The sequence below is a fragment of the Leuciscus leuciscus genome, assembly GCF_965113295.1.
Source record: "Leuciscus leuciscus genome assembly, chromosome: 20".
Classification (NCBI taxonomy): Eukaryota; Metazoa; Chordata; class Actinopteri; order Cypriniformes; family Leuciscidae; genus Leuciscus; species Leuciscus leuciscus.
In genome coordinates this window covers 2,298,292-2,316,335 of record NC_138744.1, presented here as the reverse complement: position 1 = coordinate 2,316,335, position 18,044 = coordinate 2,298,292, and the positions used below count along the sequence as shown (strand labels likewise).

Sequence of the window (18,044 nt, the reverse complement as noted above, 5' to 3'; positions counted from 1 at the left end):
ACAAGTGGCATAGATTGTGTTGTCGAACTCCACGACTTCCGGCTGTGGAGCTTCAGGCAAACAAGCTGGATATTTGGAGAACTCTCCTCCTTGTATATGCAGCGCCAGCAATATCAGAGGGAATATTAGGATGATTTTCTCCATGTTGATCTTTAAAGCCTACAATGAAGAGTGGATTCAGTCAAATCATGCCGTTTGGTTTAAGGATGTAATATTTTTGATAAAAGGTCAAAGCTTTGAGAATGGAAGTTGCATTAGGTAAAATAGCACAACCAGATTAGTTTGAAAACATTACATTCTTGCACTTAAGTATATTTTTTATAGCTTTATTTTCAATAATATGTACTTCTTTTTAAAGCATGCTAAAGTGTACTTTTTTCACAAGGACAGGTCAAATAAAAGACAAGATCTATACTTTTGCTTAAACTAACTTTTTTTTAGTTGTACTAAATCAAGTCAGTTGATGGAGAAAATGGAATGGAGAGAAAAAAAACAAAACACAAGCCTAAAACAGCAAAGGTGCATTACCGTATAGCTGAAAAGTTGTCCTCAATCCGTGTGGAGCCTGAATAGTGCAGTCACAAAAACACTACAAAGCTTAATCCGTGTGCAGTCCTGACCTGGGGTTGAGAGAATCACACTTTTGGCTGCTCTTTTAGGAACTCATGTTGAGCTACAAGTTAACCATGATAGTCTGTTAGTCACTAATTAAGTTCACCTGTGTTTCATTTAGCTCCCTTTGTTTGCCTGTTTATATATAGCACTCAGTTTGTTCAGTTCTTTGTCTTGCATTGCACAATGTGTTCTCCATTGTAGATTATCTCCATTGTTTTGTGTTTATTAAAAGAAGTACTGCTATGGATTCATCTTCACTTCATTTGGTGGCTCATTTGTGACTCATTAATTCTTAGTGTACAATTCCACTTGACGTTCATGCTTGACACCACTTCTCATAGCAGATATTCATCTCACATAAGTGAATAGCTGACAGTTCTTCTTTTTCATGAAGCCATTTCTACAGACTCTGATGTACCAAGCCTGACAAGCCTATATTACACATGCAATTGGACTGCTATTTAATTGTCTTTGAAGGCAGAAGTAAACATTTCTGAGGGAATGATTCTTCTATGGCATCGATGTTAAAATCCCCTTTTAGTAGATTGAATGCATGCAGGTAAGGTGGGACGCTTTTTGTTAGACGTGTCATTTAGATATACAGTACCTAGATGTTTTTTTCTTTTTATTACTTTTGTTAACTTTAAGGTCCGACTTTAATATTTCATTTTGAATACAGTTGATATGTGTTATTTGCAAGGTATATACCAATAAACATTTTGAGACCATGCACTCCAGACAAATTTCTTTTCAGGTAATGTGACCCATCCCTAATTTATCAAAAAATTATCCTGGATCTTAAAAACACATGATTTATTAACTCATCACACAAACATATTCCACAGCATATTTAACAGACCCAAAAGCACATAGATAGGCTATGATGAGTAATCAGAATCAGAATCAGAATCAGAAAGAGCTTTATTGCCAAGTATGCTTGCGCATACGAGGAATTTGTCTTGGTGACAGTAGCTTCCAGTACACATACAATATAAAGTGACAAGACAAGTGACAAGTAACATAGGTATTTAAATAAAAAAAAATAGAAAAAAATTAAATAAAAATAAAAGATTATAAATTATAAATATATATAAAGTTATAAGGTGCTATAATGGAATGTCTGAGGGAAGTATTGCACATGTTTGTTCCACAGTAGGGGAACATTTAAGTGTTCATGAGGTAGATGGCCTGGGGAAAGAAACTTTTCCTGTGTCTGGTTGTTTTTGTGCTCGGTGCTCTGTAGCGTCGACCAGACGGTAACAGTTCAAACAGAAAGTGTGCTGGGTGTGACGGGTCCAGAGTGATTTTGCGAGCCCTTTTACTCACTCTGGATGAGTGCAGTACTTTGAGTGTGGGAAGGGTAGTGCCAGTGATTCTGATTCCCACAGTGTGGGAAGGGTAATGCCAGAATTCTGATTCTGATTCTGATTCTACAACACATGCAACAACAAATAGGCTAACACAAATTCAATAAGAGGAACATTTAAAATGGTAACCATATTGTAAATCTTTTTTTCTGTCTGTTTTCTCTAAACACTGTAAATCAACTTAAATTGTGTCCATATTTTAAAGCGTTATATAGCGGCATCTACATTTTAATAATAATAATAATAATAATTTGTTACATTTATATAGTGCTTTTCTGGGTCCTCAAAGCGCTTTACAAGGAAGGGGGAATATCCTCAACCACCACCAATGTGCAGCATCCACCTGGATGATGCGACGGCAGCCATATTGGGCCAGAACGCCCACCACACACACCAGCTTAATGGTGGACAGAAGACAGTGATGAAGCCAATCAGTACATGGGGATGATTAGGAGGCCATGATGGACAGAGGCCAAGGGGCAAATTTATCCAGGATGCCGGGGTTACACCCCTACTCTTTTTCAAAGGACATCCTGGGATTTTTAATGACCACAGAGAGTCAGGACCTCGGTTTAACGTCTCATTGGAAGGATGGTGCTCTTTGACAGTATAGTGTCCCGATCACTACACTGGGGCGTTAGGTCCCACATAGACCAAGGGTGAGCACCCCCTGCTGGCCTCACTAACACCTCTTCCAGCAGCAACGTGGTTTTCTCAGGTCGTCTCCCATCCAGGTGCTGACCAGGCTTGCTAACCTCTTACAATGACAAAGGTGTAGGTTGATGACACATAAGCGGAATTATGGAACTTGTCGTCATGCCGAAGGATCTAATAATGTTTATGGATGAGTGAATACATTGATGTTTTTAACATGACTGTGGTATGAAGCAGGTCGCGATTGCTAATGAGAGACAGATATCAGCGCCACATGCGAGTCCCGCGGACATGAAGGATTAAGGACATTTCAATCTACCGATCTACCCGCAAGTGCTGAATTAATACTCACACATACCCCTTTTCCACCAGCATGAACCGGGTGCCAGTTCAGAGCCAGAGCTATTGCCAGTCCGGAGTTGGTTCGACTGACGAGCTCTCTAAGATCCGGTTTGCCTTTCCACAAGGCCAGAGAGGTAGCCTGGAAATCCAGACCTAAATATAAAAGATTAATGGTCTGGCGTCGACTAATGAAACTCGGCCAGCTCGAGGGGTGGCACCAAGCATGCATTTGAAGATCTCACTGCACGCAATTGGATAACACTACGACCAATCACAACAATAAACCCCATACGCTTAGCTACCAGCGGAGCTAACTGGTAGATTAGACTCTTACCGTATCCGGTCGGCAAAACAGCAAAAACGTCCTTCTTGCAAAGGAACGACTCGAGCGGCGTCTTCTGTTCCTGTTTTAGATAAAAAGCCAAGTCTAACTCGTTCATTGTAGCGGCCAAAGCCGTTTCAAACAACTGGTGTTCATCCATAGCCATCTTGCAATGTTTACTAATGACTTCGACGTCACAGTGCTGTCGTCTTCTGTTTAGCTCGCCTCTGGCCCGCCTATATCAGATAACCCCATGTGACTGGTGCAGCTCAGATCGAGGGGCATATTTAATGAGCATCATTACTCAACACCAGAGTAACTCGCTGAGCAAATTCAACTTGTGCTCTCGCGAGAATTCTGGATTACCAAGGTACCAGAGAGCCACCACAGAGCCAGATCTTACGTCACTGGATACATCTCATGTTGCCCAGCAACGCTAGCGTGGCAGCGCCAAACACAAACACGCCAGGCTTGTTCGAGATGGTTCGGCTTCTCGCAGACCGATCGGCTCATGACATCAAAGCACTGCGAAAGCGATCCAAAAGCACAAGGAGTCGTATGCTCTCCAAACACTCCCGCAGCTCCGGTCGGTCCGTGCCGCTCCGATGCATCTCGAACGAGCCTTCCATCAACAATGGAGGTCGTTGCGTTACTATTGATGCTCATGGCTTTGCGAACCTACATCGGCATCCAAACACGGCGAATCCAACGTGTTCGTGCAGCTCGCCGTAACTTGCATAGACGGAGATTACAATCAAGCTGCTATTAGCTCGATTAGCTGCTATTTGAAAAATGGCGGTCACAAGTTTCTGTTCGTCTTGTTGGTCACGGTAACCCCGCCCCCAGCCCCTGACGCAAGCGGTTCTTACTTCTAGACCAGCAATGTTTTTTGGTGCTACTTAAGAACCACTTTTCCTGGTTCAGAGCTGGTGCTTTGGGTGTCGAAAAACAAAGAACCGATTTGAAACTAGGCTCTAGCTCCGAACCAGCACCAGCACTGCCTTGGTGGGAAAGGGTTAACAAGTCAGTTTATTTGGCGAATTAAACTTGTGAGGTAACGCAGCACTGTTTCACTTGGTCTATCACACTAAACTGCATTTGAGTGTGTTGAAAGTTATAATGTTATTCTATGTGTTTGTTTGTCTGTATGAGACTAGCAGTAAGCTAGATGAACATTAGAATAACATACCGATCATATTCTAACATTTCATCATGTTGAGCTATATAACATTGATTAGTTTTATTTACATTTGCTCACCTGTCTAATAAAGTACATGCAAGACGTCTCGGTCGAGTCGAAGTTTGTCACGGACGTGGAGCTCTCGGCATCTCCAAAACACCACGCCGATATTGATCCTCGTTTTAGTTCTCCTTTTGTCCCAAAGTCTGCTTGCCATGGTCCATAATGTTTGAACGAAACAACTCCATGAGCGTGCTGCTAGACGTAACGCAGTTGTCGCCATGGTTACTATGGCAGTACGAGCGGAAACCAGTGATAACGCGGATATTACGTCATTATTTAAAATTGGAATTTCTCTGAAATTAAAAATCTTTGGGAACTTTTGGGATACTGAAAGTACACAACTGCAGGAAATATATATATATATATCACACTTTGCAAGTGATTTTTGGTTATTTTATTACAAAAATCGTACATATTGTAGCTTTAAACACCTTACAAGAAAACCAACACGTTTTTAAATCTTTTTTTTTTGCATTTTGATTCCGTGTTAACTGTAGCAACAAACTGTCAGAATAATATACCCATTTGTTGACATTTAGCGAGAAACCTTATAATTTAGAAAATAAAATCTTATGTCTACCTTCAACAATAAGGGTGTCCTCCCTTGAGATGTAGCCACACCCTCCAGTGTCATATTGCATCAACCAAAACCATTTTATCATTTAAAGAAATAGTGTATCTTTAATTAAAGGCCATTGTCATGCTCTTAAAGGGTTAACCCATTGAGCACAGTAAATCAAACTAAACGGCCCACTTCGCCTGCATTCACCCTACATTTATTTTTAAGAGTGCATTTACTATTGGAAGCTATGGCCAAAAAGCCTCTGAAAAGAGCAAGAAAAAAAAACATGGGAATGTTCAGGTTATGAAATATACTTTAATGTAGGACACATACAAAGAATACACAAGGAAAATCATGATTATCCTATTTGAGTCTGCCCTCCCACCATATCCGACTCCCTCATCTTTGACTCTCAGTGCCTTCCTCCACATGGTTTCTTGGGGAACGGTCCGGTCTTCTCCCACAGACTTGGAGTAGTAATACCAATCACACCGAGAGCAATTATCTCTCCAGCATTCCCACTGAGTTTACTCTCCTCATCTGAACCCATTCCCAGATCATCCTCCTTCTCATGAACCACCACCGCACGTCCCAGAATGGAATAAGGCCCAAAGAGCTTGGCGTCTGGAAGCGTCAGGAACTGCCTTATAACTCCTCGCTCGGAAGCAAAGTTGCCCAGGTCTCCAGGATGATGAGGGTGGTCAACGCCGTTTGGATTATAATGAGGACCAACAGTGATGCAGCCTTGACTGAGGTCTCCATACTGATGGATGTGCATGGCACGCTCTTGACGATCGGTGGCAGGCAAACCACGGAGGTTGATTTTCACTTCTAAATCTCCATTGGGGAAGAGCTGCTTGAAGAGGATTTGCCCAAAGATCTTTGGCTGGTTACGTGGCAAATTGGGGCTGGGAGTTACTTCACAAGTGGCATAGATTGTGTTGTCGAACTCCACGACTTCCGGCTGTGGAGCTTCAGGCAAACAAGCTGGATATTTGGAGAACTCTCCTCCTTGTATATGCAGCGCCAGCAATATCAGAGGGAATATTAGGATGATTTTCTCCATGTTGATCTTTAAAGCCTACAATGAAGAGTGGATTCAGTCAAATCATGCCGTTTGGTTTAAGGATGTAATATTTTTGATAAAAGGTCAAAGCTTTGAGAATGGAAGTTGCATTAGGTAAAATAGCACAACCAGATTAGTTTGAAAACATTACATTCTTGCACTTAAGTATATTTTTTATAGCTTTATTTTCAATAATATGTACTTCTTTTTAAAGCATGCTAAAGTGTACTTTTTTCACAAGGACAGGTCAAATAAAAGACAAGATCTATACTTTTGCTTAAACTAACTTTTTTTTAGTTGTACTAAATCAAGTCAGTTGATGGAGAAAATGGAATGGAGAGAAAAAAAACAAAACACAAGCCTAAAACAGCAAAGGTGCATTACCGTATAGCTGAAAAGTTGTCCTCAATCCGTGTGGAGCCTGAATAGTGCAGTCACAAAAACACTACAAAGCTTAATCCGTGTGCAGTCCTGACCTGGGGTTGAGAGAATCACACTTTTGGCTGCTCTTTTAGGAACTCATGTTGAGCTACAAGTTAACCATGATAGTCTGTTAGTCACTAATTAAGTTCACCTGTGTTTCATTTAGCTCCCTTTGTTTGCCTGTTTATATATAGCACTCAGTTTGTTCAGTTCTTTGTCTTGCATTGCACAATGTGTTCTCCATTGTAGATTATCTCCATTGTTTTGTGTTTATTAAAAGAAGTACTGCTATGGATTCATCTTCACTTCATTTGGTGGCTCATTTGTGACTCATTAATTCTTAGTGTACAATTCCACTTGACGTTCATGCTTGACACCACTTCTCATAGCAGATATTCATCTCACATAAGTGAATAGCTGACAGTTCTTCTTTTTCATGAAGCCATTTCTACAGACTCTGATGTACCAAGCCTGACAAGCCTATATTACACATGCAATTGGACTGCTATTTAATTGTCTTTGAAGGCAGAAGTAAACATTTCTGAGGGAATGATTCTTCTATGGCATCGATGTTAAAATCCCCTTTTAGTAGATTGAATGCATGCAGGTAAGGTGGGACGCTTTTTGTTAGACGTGTCATTTAGATATACAGTACCTAGATGTTTTTTTCTTTTTATTACTTTTGTTAACTTTAAGGTCCGACTTTAATATTTCATTTTGAATACAGTTGATATGTGTTATTTGCAAGGTATATACCAATAAACATTTTGAGACCATGCACTCCAGACAAATTTCTTTTCAGGTAATGTGACCCATCCCTAATTTATCAAAAAATTATCCTGGATCTTAAAAACACATGATTTATTAACTCATCACACAAACATATTCCACAGCATATTTAACAGACCCAAAAGCACATAGATAGGCTATGATGAGTAATCAGAATCAGAATCAGAATCAGAAAGAGCTTTATTGCCAAGTATGCTTGCGCATACGAGGAATTTGTCTTGGTGACAGTAGCTTCCAGTACACATACAATATAAAGTGACAAGACAAGTGACAAGTAACATAGGTATTTAAATAAAAAAAAATAGAAAAAAATAAAATAAAAATAAAAGATTATAAATTATAAATATATATAAAGTTATAAGGTGCTATAATGGAATGTCTGAGGGAAGTATTGCACATGTTTGTTCCACAGTAGGGGAACATTTAAGTGTTCATGAGGTAGATGGCCTGGGGAAAGAAACTTTTCCTGTGTCTGGTTGTTTTTGTGCTCGGTGCTCTGTAGCGTCGACCAGACGGTAACAGTTCAAACAGAAAGTGTGCTGGGTGTGACGGGTCCAGAGTGATTTTGCGAGCCCTTTTACTCACTCTGGATGAGTGCAGTACTTTGAGTGTGGGAAGGGTAGTGCCAGTGATTCTGATTCCCACAGTGTGGGAAGGGTAATGCCAGAATTCTGATTCTGATTCTGATTCTACAACACATGCAACAACAAATAGGCTAACACAAATTCAATAAGAGGAACATTTAAAATGGTAACCATATTGTAAATCTTTTTTTCTGTCTGTTTTCTCTAAACACTGTAAATCAACTTAAATTGTGTCCATATTTTAAAGCGTTATATAGCGGCATCTACATTTTAATAATAATAATAATAATAATTTGTTACATTTATATAGTGCTTTTCTGGGTCCTCAAAGCGCTTTACAAGGAAGGGGGAATATCCTCAACCACCACCAATGTGCAGCATCCACCTGGATGATGCGACGGCAGCCATATTGGGCCAGAACGCCCACCACACACACCAGCTTAATGGTGGACAGAAGACAGTGATGAAGCCAATCAGTACATGGGGATGATTAGGAGGCCATGATGGACAGAGGCCAAGGGGCAAATTTATCCAGGATGCCGGGGTTACACCCCTACTCTTTTTCAAAGGACATCCTGGGATTTTTAATGACCACAGAGAGTCAGGACCTCGGTTTAACGTCTCATTGGAAGGATGGTGCTCTTTGACAGTATAGTGTCCCGATCACTACACTGGGGCGTTAGGTCCCACATAGACCAAGGGTGAGCACCCCCTGCTGGCCTCACTAACACCTCTTCCAGCAGCAACGTGGTTTTCTCAGGTCGTCTCCCATCCAGGTGCTGACCAGGCTTGCTAACCTCTTACAATGACAAAGGTGTAGGTTGATGACACATAAGCGGAATTATGGAACTTGTCGTCATGCCGAAGGATCTAATAATGTTTATGGATGAGTGAATACATTGATGTTTTTAACATGACTGTGGTATGAAGCAGGTCGCGATTGCTAATGAGAGACAGATATCAGCGCCACATGCGAGTCCCGCGGACATGAAGGATTAAGGACATTTCAATCTACCGATCTACCCGCAAGTGCTGAATTAATACTCACACATACCCCTTTTCCACCAGCATGAACCGGGTGCCAGTTCAGAGCCAGAGCTATTGCCAGTCCGGAGTTGGTTCGACTGACGAGCTCTCTAAGATCCGGTTTGCCTTTCCACAAGGCCAGAGAGGTAGCCTGGAAATCCAGACCTAAATATAAAAGATTAATGGTCTGGCGTCGACTAATGAAACTCGGCCAGCTCGAGGGGTGGCACCAAGCATGCATTTGAAGATCTCACTGCACGCAATTGGATAACACTACGACCAATCACAACAATAAACCCCATACGCTTAGCTACCAGCGGAGCTAACTGGTAGATTAGACTCTTACCGTATCCGGTCGGCAAAACAGCAAAAACGTCCTTCTTGCAAAGGAACGACTCGAGCGGCGTCTTCTGTTCCTGTTTTAGATAAAAAGCCAAGTCTAACTCGTTCATTGTAGCGGCCAAAGCCGTTTCAAACAACTGGTGTTCATCCATAGCCATCTTGCAATGTTTACTAATGACTTCGACGTCACAGTGCTGTCGTCTTCTGTTTAGCTCGCCTCTGGCCCGCCTATATCAGATAACCCCATGTGACTGGTGCAGCTCAGATCGAGGGGCATATTTAATGAGCATCATTACTCAACACCAGAGTAACTCGCTGAGCAAATTCAACTTGTGCTCTCGCGAGAATTCTGGATTACCAAGGTACCAGAGAGCCACCACAGAGCCAGATCTTACGTCACTGGATACATCTCATGTTGCCCAGCAACGCTAGCGTGGCAGCGCCAAACACAAACACGCCAGGCTTGTTCGAGATGGTTCGGCTTCTCGCAGACCGATCGGCTCATGACATCAAAGCACTGCGAAAGCGATCCAAAAGCACAAGGAGTCGTATGCTCTCCAAACACTCCCGCAGCTCCGGTCGGTCCGTGCCGCTCCGATGCATCTCGAACGAGCCTTCCATCAACAATGGAGGTCGTTGCGTTACTATTGATGCTCATGGCTTTGCGAACCTACATCGGCATCCAAACACGGCGAATCCAACGTGTTCGTGCAGCTCGCCGTAACTTGCATAGACGGAGATTACAATCAAGCTGCTATTAGCTCGATTAGCTGCTATTTGAAAAATGGCGGTCACAAGTTTCTGTTCGTCTTGTTGGTCACGGTAACCCCGCCCCCAGCCCCTGACGCAAGCGGTTCTTACTTCTAGACCAGCAATGTTTTTTGGTGCTACTTAAGAACCACTTTTCCTGGTTCAGAGCTGGTGCTTTGGGTGTCGAAAAACAAAGAACCGATTTGAAACTAGGCTCTAGCTCCGAACCAGCACCAGCACTGCCTTGGTGGGAAAGGGTTAACAAGTCAGTTTATTTGGCGAATTAAACTTGTGAGGTAACGCAGCACTGTTTCACTTGGTCTATCACACTAAACTGCATTTGAGTGTGTTGAAAGTTATAATGTTATTCTATGTGTTTGTTTGTCTGTATGAGACTAGCAGTAAGCTAGATGAACATTAGAATAACATACCGATCATATTCTAACATTTCATCATGTTGAGCTATATAACATTGATTAGTTTTATTTACATTTGCTCACCTGTCTAATAAAGTACATGCAAGACGTCTCGGTCGAGTCGAAGTTTGTCACGGACGTGGAGCTCTCGGCATCTCCAAAACACCACGCCGATATTGATCCTCGTTTTAGTTCTCCTTTTGTCCCAAAGTCTGCTTGCCATGGTCCATAATGTTTGAACGAAACAACTCCATGAGCGTGCTGCTAGACGTAACGCAGTTGTCGCCATGGTTACTATGGCAGTACGAGCGGAAACCAGTGATAACGCGGATATTACGTCATTATTTAAAATTGGAATTTCTCTGAAATTAAAAATCTTTGGGAACTTTTGGGATACTGAAAGTACACAACTGCAGGAAATATATATATATATATCACACTTTGCAAGTGATTTTTGGTTATTTTATTACAAAAATCGTACATATTGTAGCTTTAAACACCTTACAAGAAAACCAACACGTTTTTAAATCTTTTTTTTTTGCATTTTGATTCCGTGTTAACTGTAGCAACAAACTGTCAGAATAATATACCCATTTGTTGACATTTAGCGGGAAACCTTATAATTTAGAAAATAAAATCTTATGTCTACCTTCAACAATAAGGGTGTCCTCCCTTGAGATGTAGCCACACCCTCCAGTGTCATATTGCATCAACCAAAACCATTTTATCATTTAAAGAAATAGTGTATCTTTAATTAAAGGCCATTGTCATGCTCTTAAAGGGTTAACCCATTGAGCACAGTAAATCAAACTAAACGGCCCACTTCGCCTGCATTCACCCTACATTTATTTTTAAGAGTGCATTTACTATTGGAAGCTATGGCCAAAAAGCCTCTGAAAAGAGCAAGAAAAAAAAACATGGGAATGTTCAGGTTATGAAATATACTTTAATGTAGGACACATACAAAGAATACACAAGGAAAATCATGATTATCCTATTTGAGTCTGCCCTCCCACCATATCCGACTCCCTCATCTTTGACTCTCAGTGCCTTCCTCCACATGGTTTCTTGGGGAACGGTCCGGTCTTCTCCCACAGACTTGGAGTAGTAATACCAATCACACCGAGAGCAATTATCTCTCCAGCATTCCCACTGAGTTTACTCTCCTCATCTGAACCCATTCCCAGATCATCCTCCTTCTCATGAACCACCACCGCACGTCCCAGAATGGAATAAGGCCCAAAGAGCTTGGCGTCTGGAAGCGTCAGGAACTGCCTTATAACTCCTCGCTCGGAAGCAAAGTTGCCCAGGTCTCCAGGATGATGAGGGTGGTCAACGCCGTTTGGATTATAATGAGGACCAACAGTGATGCAGCCTTGACTGAGGTCTCCATACTGATGGATGTGCATGGCACGCTCTTGACGATCGGTGGCAGGCAAACCACGGAGGTTGATTTTCACTTCTAAATCTCCATTGGGGAAGAGCTGCTTGAAGAGGATTTGCCCAAAGATCTTTGGCTGGTTACGTGGCAAATTGGGGCTGGGAGTTACTTCACAAGTGGCATAGATTGTGTTGTCGAACTCCACGACTTCCGGCTGTGGAGCTTCAGGCAAACAAGCTGGATATTTGGAGAACTCTCCTCCTTGTATATGCAGTGCCAGCAATATCAGAGGGAATATTAGGATGATTTTCTCCATGTTGATCTTTAAAGCCTACAATGAAGAGTGGATTCAGTCAAATCATGCCGTTTGGTTTAAGGATGTAATATTTTTGATAAAAGGTCAAAGCTTTGAGAATGGAAGTTGCATTAGGTAAAATAGCACAACCAGATTAGTTTGAAAACATTACATTCTTGCACTTAAGTATATTTTTTATAGCTTTATTTTCAATAATATGTACTTCTTTTTAAAGCATGCTAAAGTGTACTTTTTTCACAAGGACAGGTCAAATAAAAGACAAGATCTATACTTTTGCTTAAACTAACTTTTTTTTAGTTGTACTAAATCAAGTCAGTTGATGGAGAAAATGGAATGGAGAGAAAAAAAACAAAACACAAGCCTAAAACAGCAAAGGTGCATTACCGTATAGCTGAAAAGTTGTCCTCAATCCGTGTGGAGCCTGAATAGTGCAGTCACAAAAACACTACAAAGCTTAATCCGTGTGCAGTCCTGACCTGGGGTTGAGAGAATCACACTTTTGGCTGCTCTTTTAGGAACTCATGTTGAGCTACAAGTTAACCATGATAGTCTGTTAGTCACTAATTAAGTTCACCTGTGTTTCATTTAGCTCCCTTTGTTTGCCTGTTTATATATAGCACTCAGTTTGTTCAGTTCTTTGTCTTGCATTGCACAATGTGTTCTCCATTGTAGATTATCTCCATTGTTTTGTGTTTATTAAAAGAAGTACTGCTATGGATTCATCTTCACTTCATTTGGTGGCTCATTTGTGACTCATTAATTCTTAGTGTACAATTCCACTTGACGTTCATGCTTGACACCACTTCTCATAGCAGATATTCATCTCACATAAGTGAATAGCTGACAGTTCTTCTTTTTCATGAAGCCATTTCTACAGACTCTGATGTACCAAGCCTGACAAGCCTATATTACACATGCAATTGGACTGCTATTTAATTGTCTTTGAAGGCAGAAGTAAACATTTCTGAGGGAATGATTCTTCTATGGCATCGATGTTAAAATCCCCTTTTAGTAGATTGAATGCATGCAGGTAAGGTGGGACGCTTTTTGTTAGACGTGTCATTTAGATATACAGTACCTAGATGTTTTTTTCTTTTTATTACTTTTGTTAACTTTAAGGTCCGACTTTAATATTTCATTTTGAATACAGTTGATATGTGTTATTTGCAAGGTATATACCAATAAACATTTTGAGACCATGCACTCCAGACAAATTTCTTTTCAGGTAATGTGACCCATCCCTAATTTATCAAAAAATGATCCTGGATCTTAAAAACACATGATTTATTAACTCATCACACAAACATATTCCACAGCATATTTAACAGACCCAAAAGCACATAGATAGGCTATGATGAGTAATACTCATCAGTTCACTCAATGCATGTGTAAAGTTCAAAACAACTACAACATATCTCATGTTGACATGAAATTGGATGAAATTTGAATATCAGATATCTTAATGAACTCTACAACATATTACAAATGGAACTACAACACATGCAACAACAAATAGGCTAACACAAATTCAATAAGAGGAACATTTAAAATGGTAACCATATTGTAAATCTTTTTTTCTGTCTGTTTTCTCTAAACACTGTAAATCAACTTAAATTGTGTCCATATTTTAAAGCGTTATATAGCGGCATCTACATTTTAATAATAATAATAATAATAATTTGTTACATTTATATAGTGCTTTTCTGGGTCCTCAAAGCGCTTTACAAGGAAGGGGGAATATCCTCAACCACCACCAATGTGCAGCATCCACCTGGATGATGCGACGGCAGCCATATTGGGCCAGAACGCCCACCACACACACCAGCTTAATGGTGGACAGAAGACAGTGATGAAGCCAATCAGTACATGGGGATGATTAGGAGGCCATGATGGACAGAGGCCAAGGGGCAAATTTGTCCAGGATGCCGGGGTTACACCCCTACTCTTTTTCAAAGGACATCCTGGGATTTTTAATGACCACAGAGAGTCAGGACCTCGGTTTAACGTCTCATTGGAAGGATGGTGCTCTTTGACAGTATAGTGTCCCGATCACTACACTGGGGCGTTAGGTCCCACATAGACCAAGGGTGAGCACCCCCTGCTGGCCTCACTAACACCTCTTCCAGCAGCAACGTGGTTTTCTCAGGTCGTCTCCCATCCAGGTGCTGACCAGGCTTGCTAACCTCTTACAATGACAAAGGTGTAGGTTGATGACACATAAGCGGAATTATGGAACTTGTCGTCATGCCGAAGGATCTAATAATGTTTATGGATGAGTGAATACATTGATGTTTTTAACATGACTGTGGTATGAAGCAGGTCGCGATTGCTAATGAGAGACAGATATCAGCGCCACATGCGAGTCCCGCGGACATGAAGGATTAAGGACATTTCAATCTACCGATCTACCCGCAAGTGCTGAATTAATACTCACACATACCCCTTTTCCACCAGCATGAACCGGGTGCCAGTTCAGAGCCAGAGCTATTGCCAGTCCGGAGTTGGTTCGACTGACGAGCTCTCTAAGATCCGGTTTGCCTTTCCACAAGGCCAGAGAGGTAGCCTGGAAATCCAGACCTAAATATAAAAGATTAATGGTCTGGCGTCGACTAATGAAACTCGGCCAGCTCGAGGGGTGGCACCAAGCATGCATTTGAAGATCTCACTGCACGCAATTGGATAACACTACGACCAATCACAACAATAAACCCCATACGCTTAGCTACCAGCGGAGCTAACTGGTAGATTAGACTCTTACCGTATCCGGTCGGCAAAACAGCAAAAACGTCCTTCTTGCAAAGGAACGACTCGAGCGGCGTCTTCTGTTCCTGTTTTAGATAAAAAGCCAAGTCTAACTCGTTCATTGTAGCGGCCAAAGCCGTTTCAAACAACTGGTGTTCATCCATAGCCATCTTGCAATGTTTACTAATGACTTCAACGTCACAGTGCTGTCGTCTTCTGTTTAGCTCGCCTCTGGCCCGCCTATATCAGATAACCCCATGTGACTGGTGCAGCTCAGATCGAGGGGCATATTTAATGAGCATCATTACTCAACACCAGAGTAACTCGCTGAGCAAATTCAACTTGTGCTCTCGCGAGAATTCTGGATTACCAAGGTACCAGAGAGCCACCACAGAGCCAGATCTTACGTCACTGGATACATCTCATGTTGCCCAGCAACGCTAGCGTGGCAGCGCCAAACACAAACACGCCAGGCTTGTTCGAGATGGTTCGGCTTCTCGCAGACCGATCGGCTCATGACATCAAAGCACTGCGAAAGCGATCCAAAAGCACAAGGAGTCGTATGCTCTCCAAACACTCCCGCAGCTCCGGTCGGTCCGTGCCGCTCCGATGCATCTCGAACGAGCCTTCCATCAACAATGGAGGTCGTTGCGTTACTATTGATGCTCATGGCTTTGCGAACCTACATCGGCATCCAAACACGGCGAATCCAACGTGTTCGTGCAGCTCGCCGTAACTTGCATAGACGGAGATTACAATCAAGCTGCTATTAGCTCGATTAGCTGCTATTTGAAAAATGGCGGTCACAAGTTTCTGTTCGTCTTGTTGGTCACGGTAACCCCGCCCCCAGCCCCTGACGCAAGCGGTTCTTACTTCTAGACCAGCAATGTTTTTTGGTGCTACTTAAGAACCACTTTTCCTGGTTCAGAGCTGGTGCTTTGGGTGTCGAAAAACAAAGAACCGATTTGAAACTAGGCTCTAGCTCCGAACCAGCACCAGCACTGCCTTGGTGGGAAAGGGTTAACAAGTCAGTTTATTTGGCGAATTAAACTTGTGAGGTAACGCAGCACTGTTTCACTTGGTCTATCACACTAAACTGCATTTGAGTGTGTTGAAAGTTATAATGTTATTCTATGTGTTTGTTTGTCTGTATGAGACTAGCAGTAAGCTAGATGAACATTAGAATAACATACCGATCATATTCTAACATTTCATCATGTTGAGCTATATAACATTGATTAGTTTTATTTACATTTGCTCACCTGTCTAATAAAGTACATGCAAGACGTCTCGGTCGAGTCGAAGTTTGTCACGGACGTGGAGCTCTCGGCATCTCCAAAACACCACGCCGATATTGATCCTCGTTTTAGTTCTCCTTTTGTCCCAAAGTCTGCTTGCCATGGTCCATAATGTTTGAACGAAACAACTCCATGAGCGTGCTGCTAGACGTAACGCAGTTGTCGCCATGGTTACTATGGCAGTACGAGCGGAAACCAGTGATAACGCGGCTATTACGTCATTATTTAAAATTGGAATTTCTCTGAAATTAAAAATCTTTGGGAACTTTTGGGATACTGAAAGTACACAACTGCAGGAAATATATATATATATACATCACACTTTGCAAGTGATTTTTGGTTATTTTATTACAAAAATCGTACATATTGTAGCTTTAAACACCTTACAAGAAAACCAACACGTTTTTAAATCTTTTTTTTTTGCATTTTGATTCCGTGTTAACTGTAGCAACAAACTGTCAGAATAATATACCCATTTGTTGACATTTAGCGAGAAACCTTATAATTTAGAAAATAAAATCTTATGTCTACCTTCAACAATAAGGGTGTCCTCCCTTGAGATGTAGCCACACCCTCCAGTGTCATATTGCATCAACCAAAACCATTTTATCATTTAAAGAAATAGTGTATCTTTAATTAAAGGCCATTGTCATGCTCTTAAAGGGTTAACCCATTGAGCACAGTAAATCAAACTAAACGGCCCACTTCGCCTGCATTCACCCTACATTTATTTTTAAGAGTGCATTTACTATTGGAAGCTATGGCCAAAAAGCCTCTGAAAAGAGCAAGAAAAAAAAACATGGGAATGTTCAGGTTATGAAATATACTTTAATGTAGGACACATACAAAGAATACACAAGGAAAATCATGATTATCCTATTTGAGTCTGCCCTCCCACCATATCCGACTCCCTCATCTTTGACTCTCAGTGCCTTCCTCCACATGGTTTCTTGGGGAACGGTCCGGTCTTCTCCCACAGACTTGGAGTAGTAATACCAATCACACCGAGAGCAATTATCTCTCCAGCATTCCCACTGAGTTTACTCTCCTCATCTGAACCCATTCCCAGATCATCCTCCTTCTCATGAACCACCACCGCACGTCCCAGAATGGAATAAGGCCCAAAGAGCTTGGCGTCTGGAAGCGTCAGGAACTGCCTTATAACTCCTCGCTCGGAAGCAAAGTTGCCCAGGTCTCCAGGATGATGAGGGTGGTCAACGCCGTTTGGATTATAATGAGGACCAACAGTGATGCAGCCTTGACTGAGGTCTCCATACTGATGGATGTGCATGGCACGCTCTTGACGATCGGTGGCAGGCAAACCACGGAGGTTGATTTTCACTTCTAAATCTCCATTGGGGAAGAGCTGCTTGAAGAGGATTTGCCCAAAGATCTTTGGCTGGTTACGTGGCAAATTGGGGCTGGGAGTTACTTCACAAGTGGCATAGATTGTGTTGTCGAACTCCACGACTTCCGGCTGTGGAGCTTCAGGCAAACAAGCTGGATATTTGGAGAACTCTCCTCCTTGTATATGCAGCGCCAGCAATATCAGAGGGAATATTAGGATGATTTTCTCCATGTTGATCTTTAAAGCCTACAATGAAGAGTGGATTCAGTCAAATCATGCCGTTTGGTTTAAGGATGTAATATTTTTGATAAAAGGTCAAAGCTTTGTTGCAGGGAGCTTTGAGAATGGAAGTTGCATTAGGTAAAATAGCACAACCAGATTAGTTTGAAAACATTACATTCTTGCACTTAAGTATATTTTTTATAGCTTTATTTTCAATAATATGTACTTCTTTTTAA

General features: G+C 41.6%; 3 protein-coding genes across 3 annotated transcripts; all 3 read right to left on the bottom strand.

Moving 5' to 3' along the window:
- Window positions 1-5,517: 5,517 nt before the first annotated feature.
- On the bottom strand, window positions 5,518-6,181 carry LOC309484585 (extracellular superoxide dismutase [Cu-Zn]-like; the record flags this gene model as incomplete). The annotated part of the gene is made up of 1 exon (XM_082150909.1): window positions 5,518-6,181. Exon 1 carries the CDS (start codon window positions 6,169-6,171, stop codon window positions 5,518-5,520), a length of 654 nt encoding a protein of 217 aa, XP_082007035.1. The 5' UTR covers window positions 6,172-6,181.
- Window positions 6,182-11,544: 5,363 nt separating this feature from the next.
- Window positions 11,545-12,675, bottom strand: LOC309484583 (extracellular superoxide dismutase [Cu-Zn]-like; the record flags this gene model as incomplete). The annotated part of the gene is made up of 2 exons (XM_082150906.1): window positions 12,583-12,675; window positions 11,545-12,213 (listed from the first exon to the last, which is right to left on the bottom strand). The coding sequence occupies exon 2, from the start codon at window positions 12,196-12,198 to the stop codon at window positions 11,545-11,547; it is 654 nt and encodes a 217-aa protein (XP_082007032.1). The 5' UTR covers window positions 12,199-12,213; window positions 12,583-12,675.
- Window positions 12,676-17,163: 4,488 nt separating this feature from the next.
- On the bottom strand, window positions 17,164-17,827 carry LOC309484582 (extracellular superoxide dismutase [Cu-Zn]-like; the record flags this gene model as incomplete). Its single annotated transcript, XM_082150905.1, has 1 exon — window positions 17,164-17,827. The coding sequence occupies exon 1, from the start codon at window positions 17,815-17,817 to the stop codon at window positions 17,164-17,166; it is 654 nt and encodes a 217-aa protein (XP_082007031.1). The 5' UTR covers window positions 17,818-17,827.
- Between the last annotated feature and the right edge of the window lie 217 nt (window positions 17,828-18,044).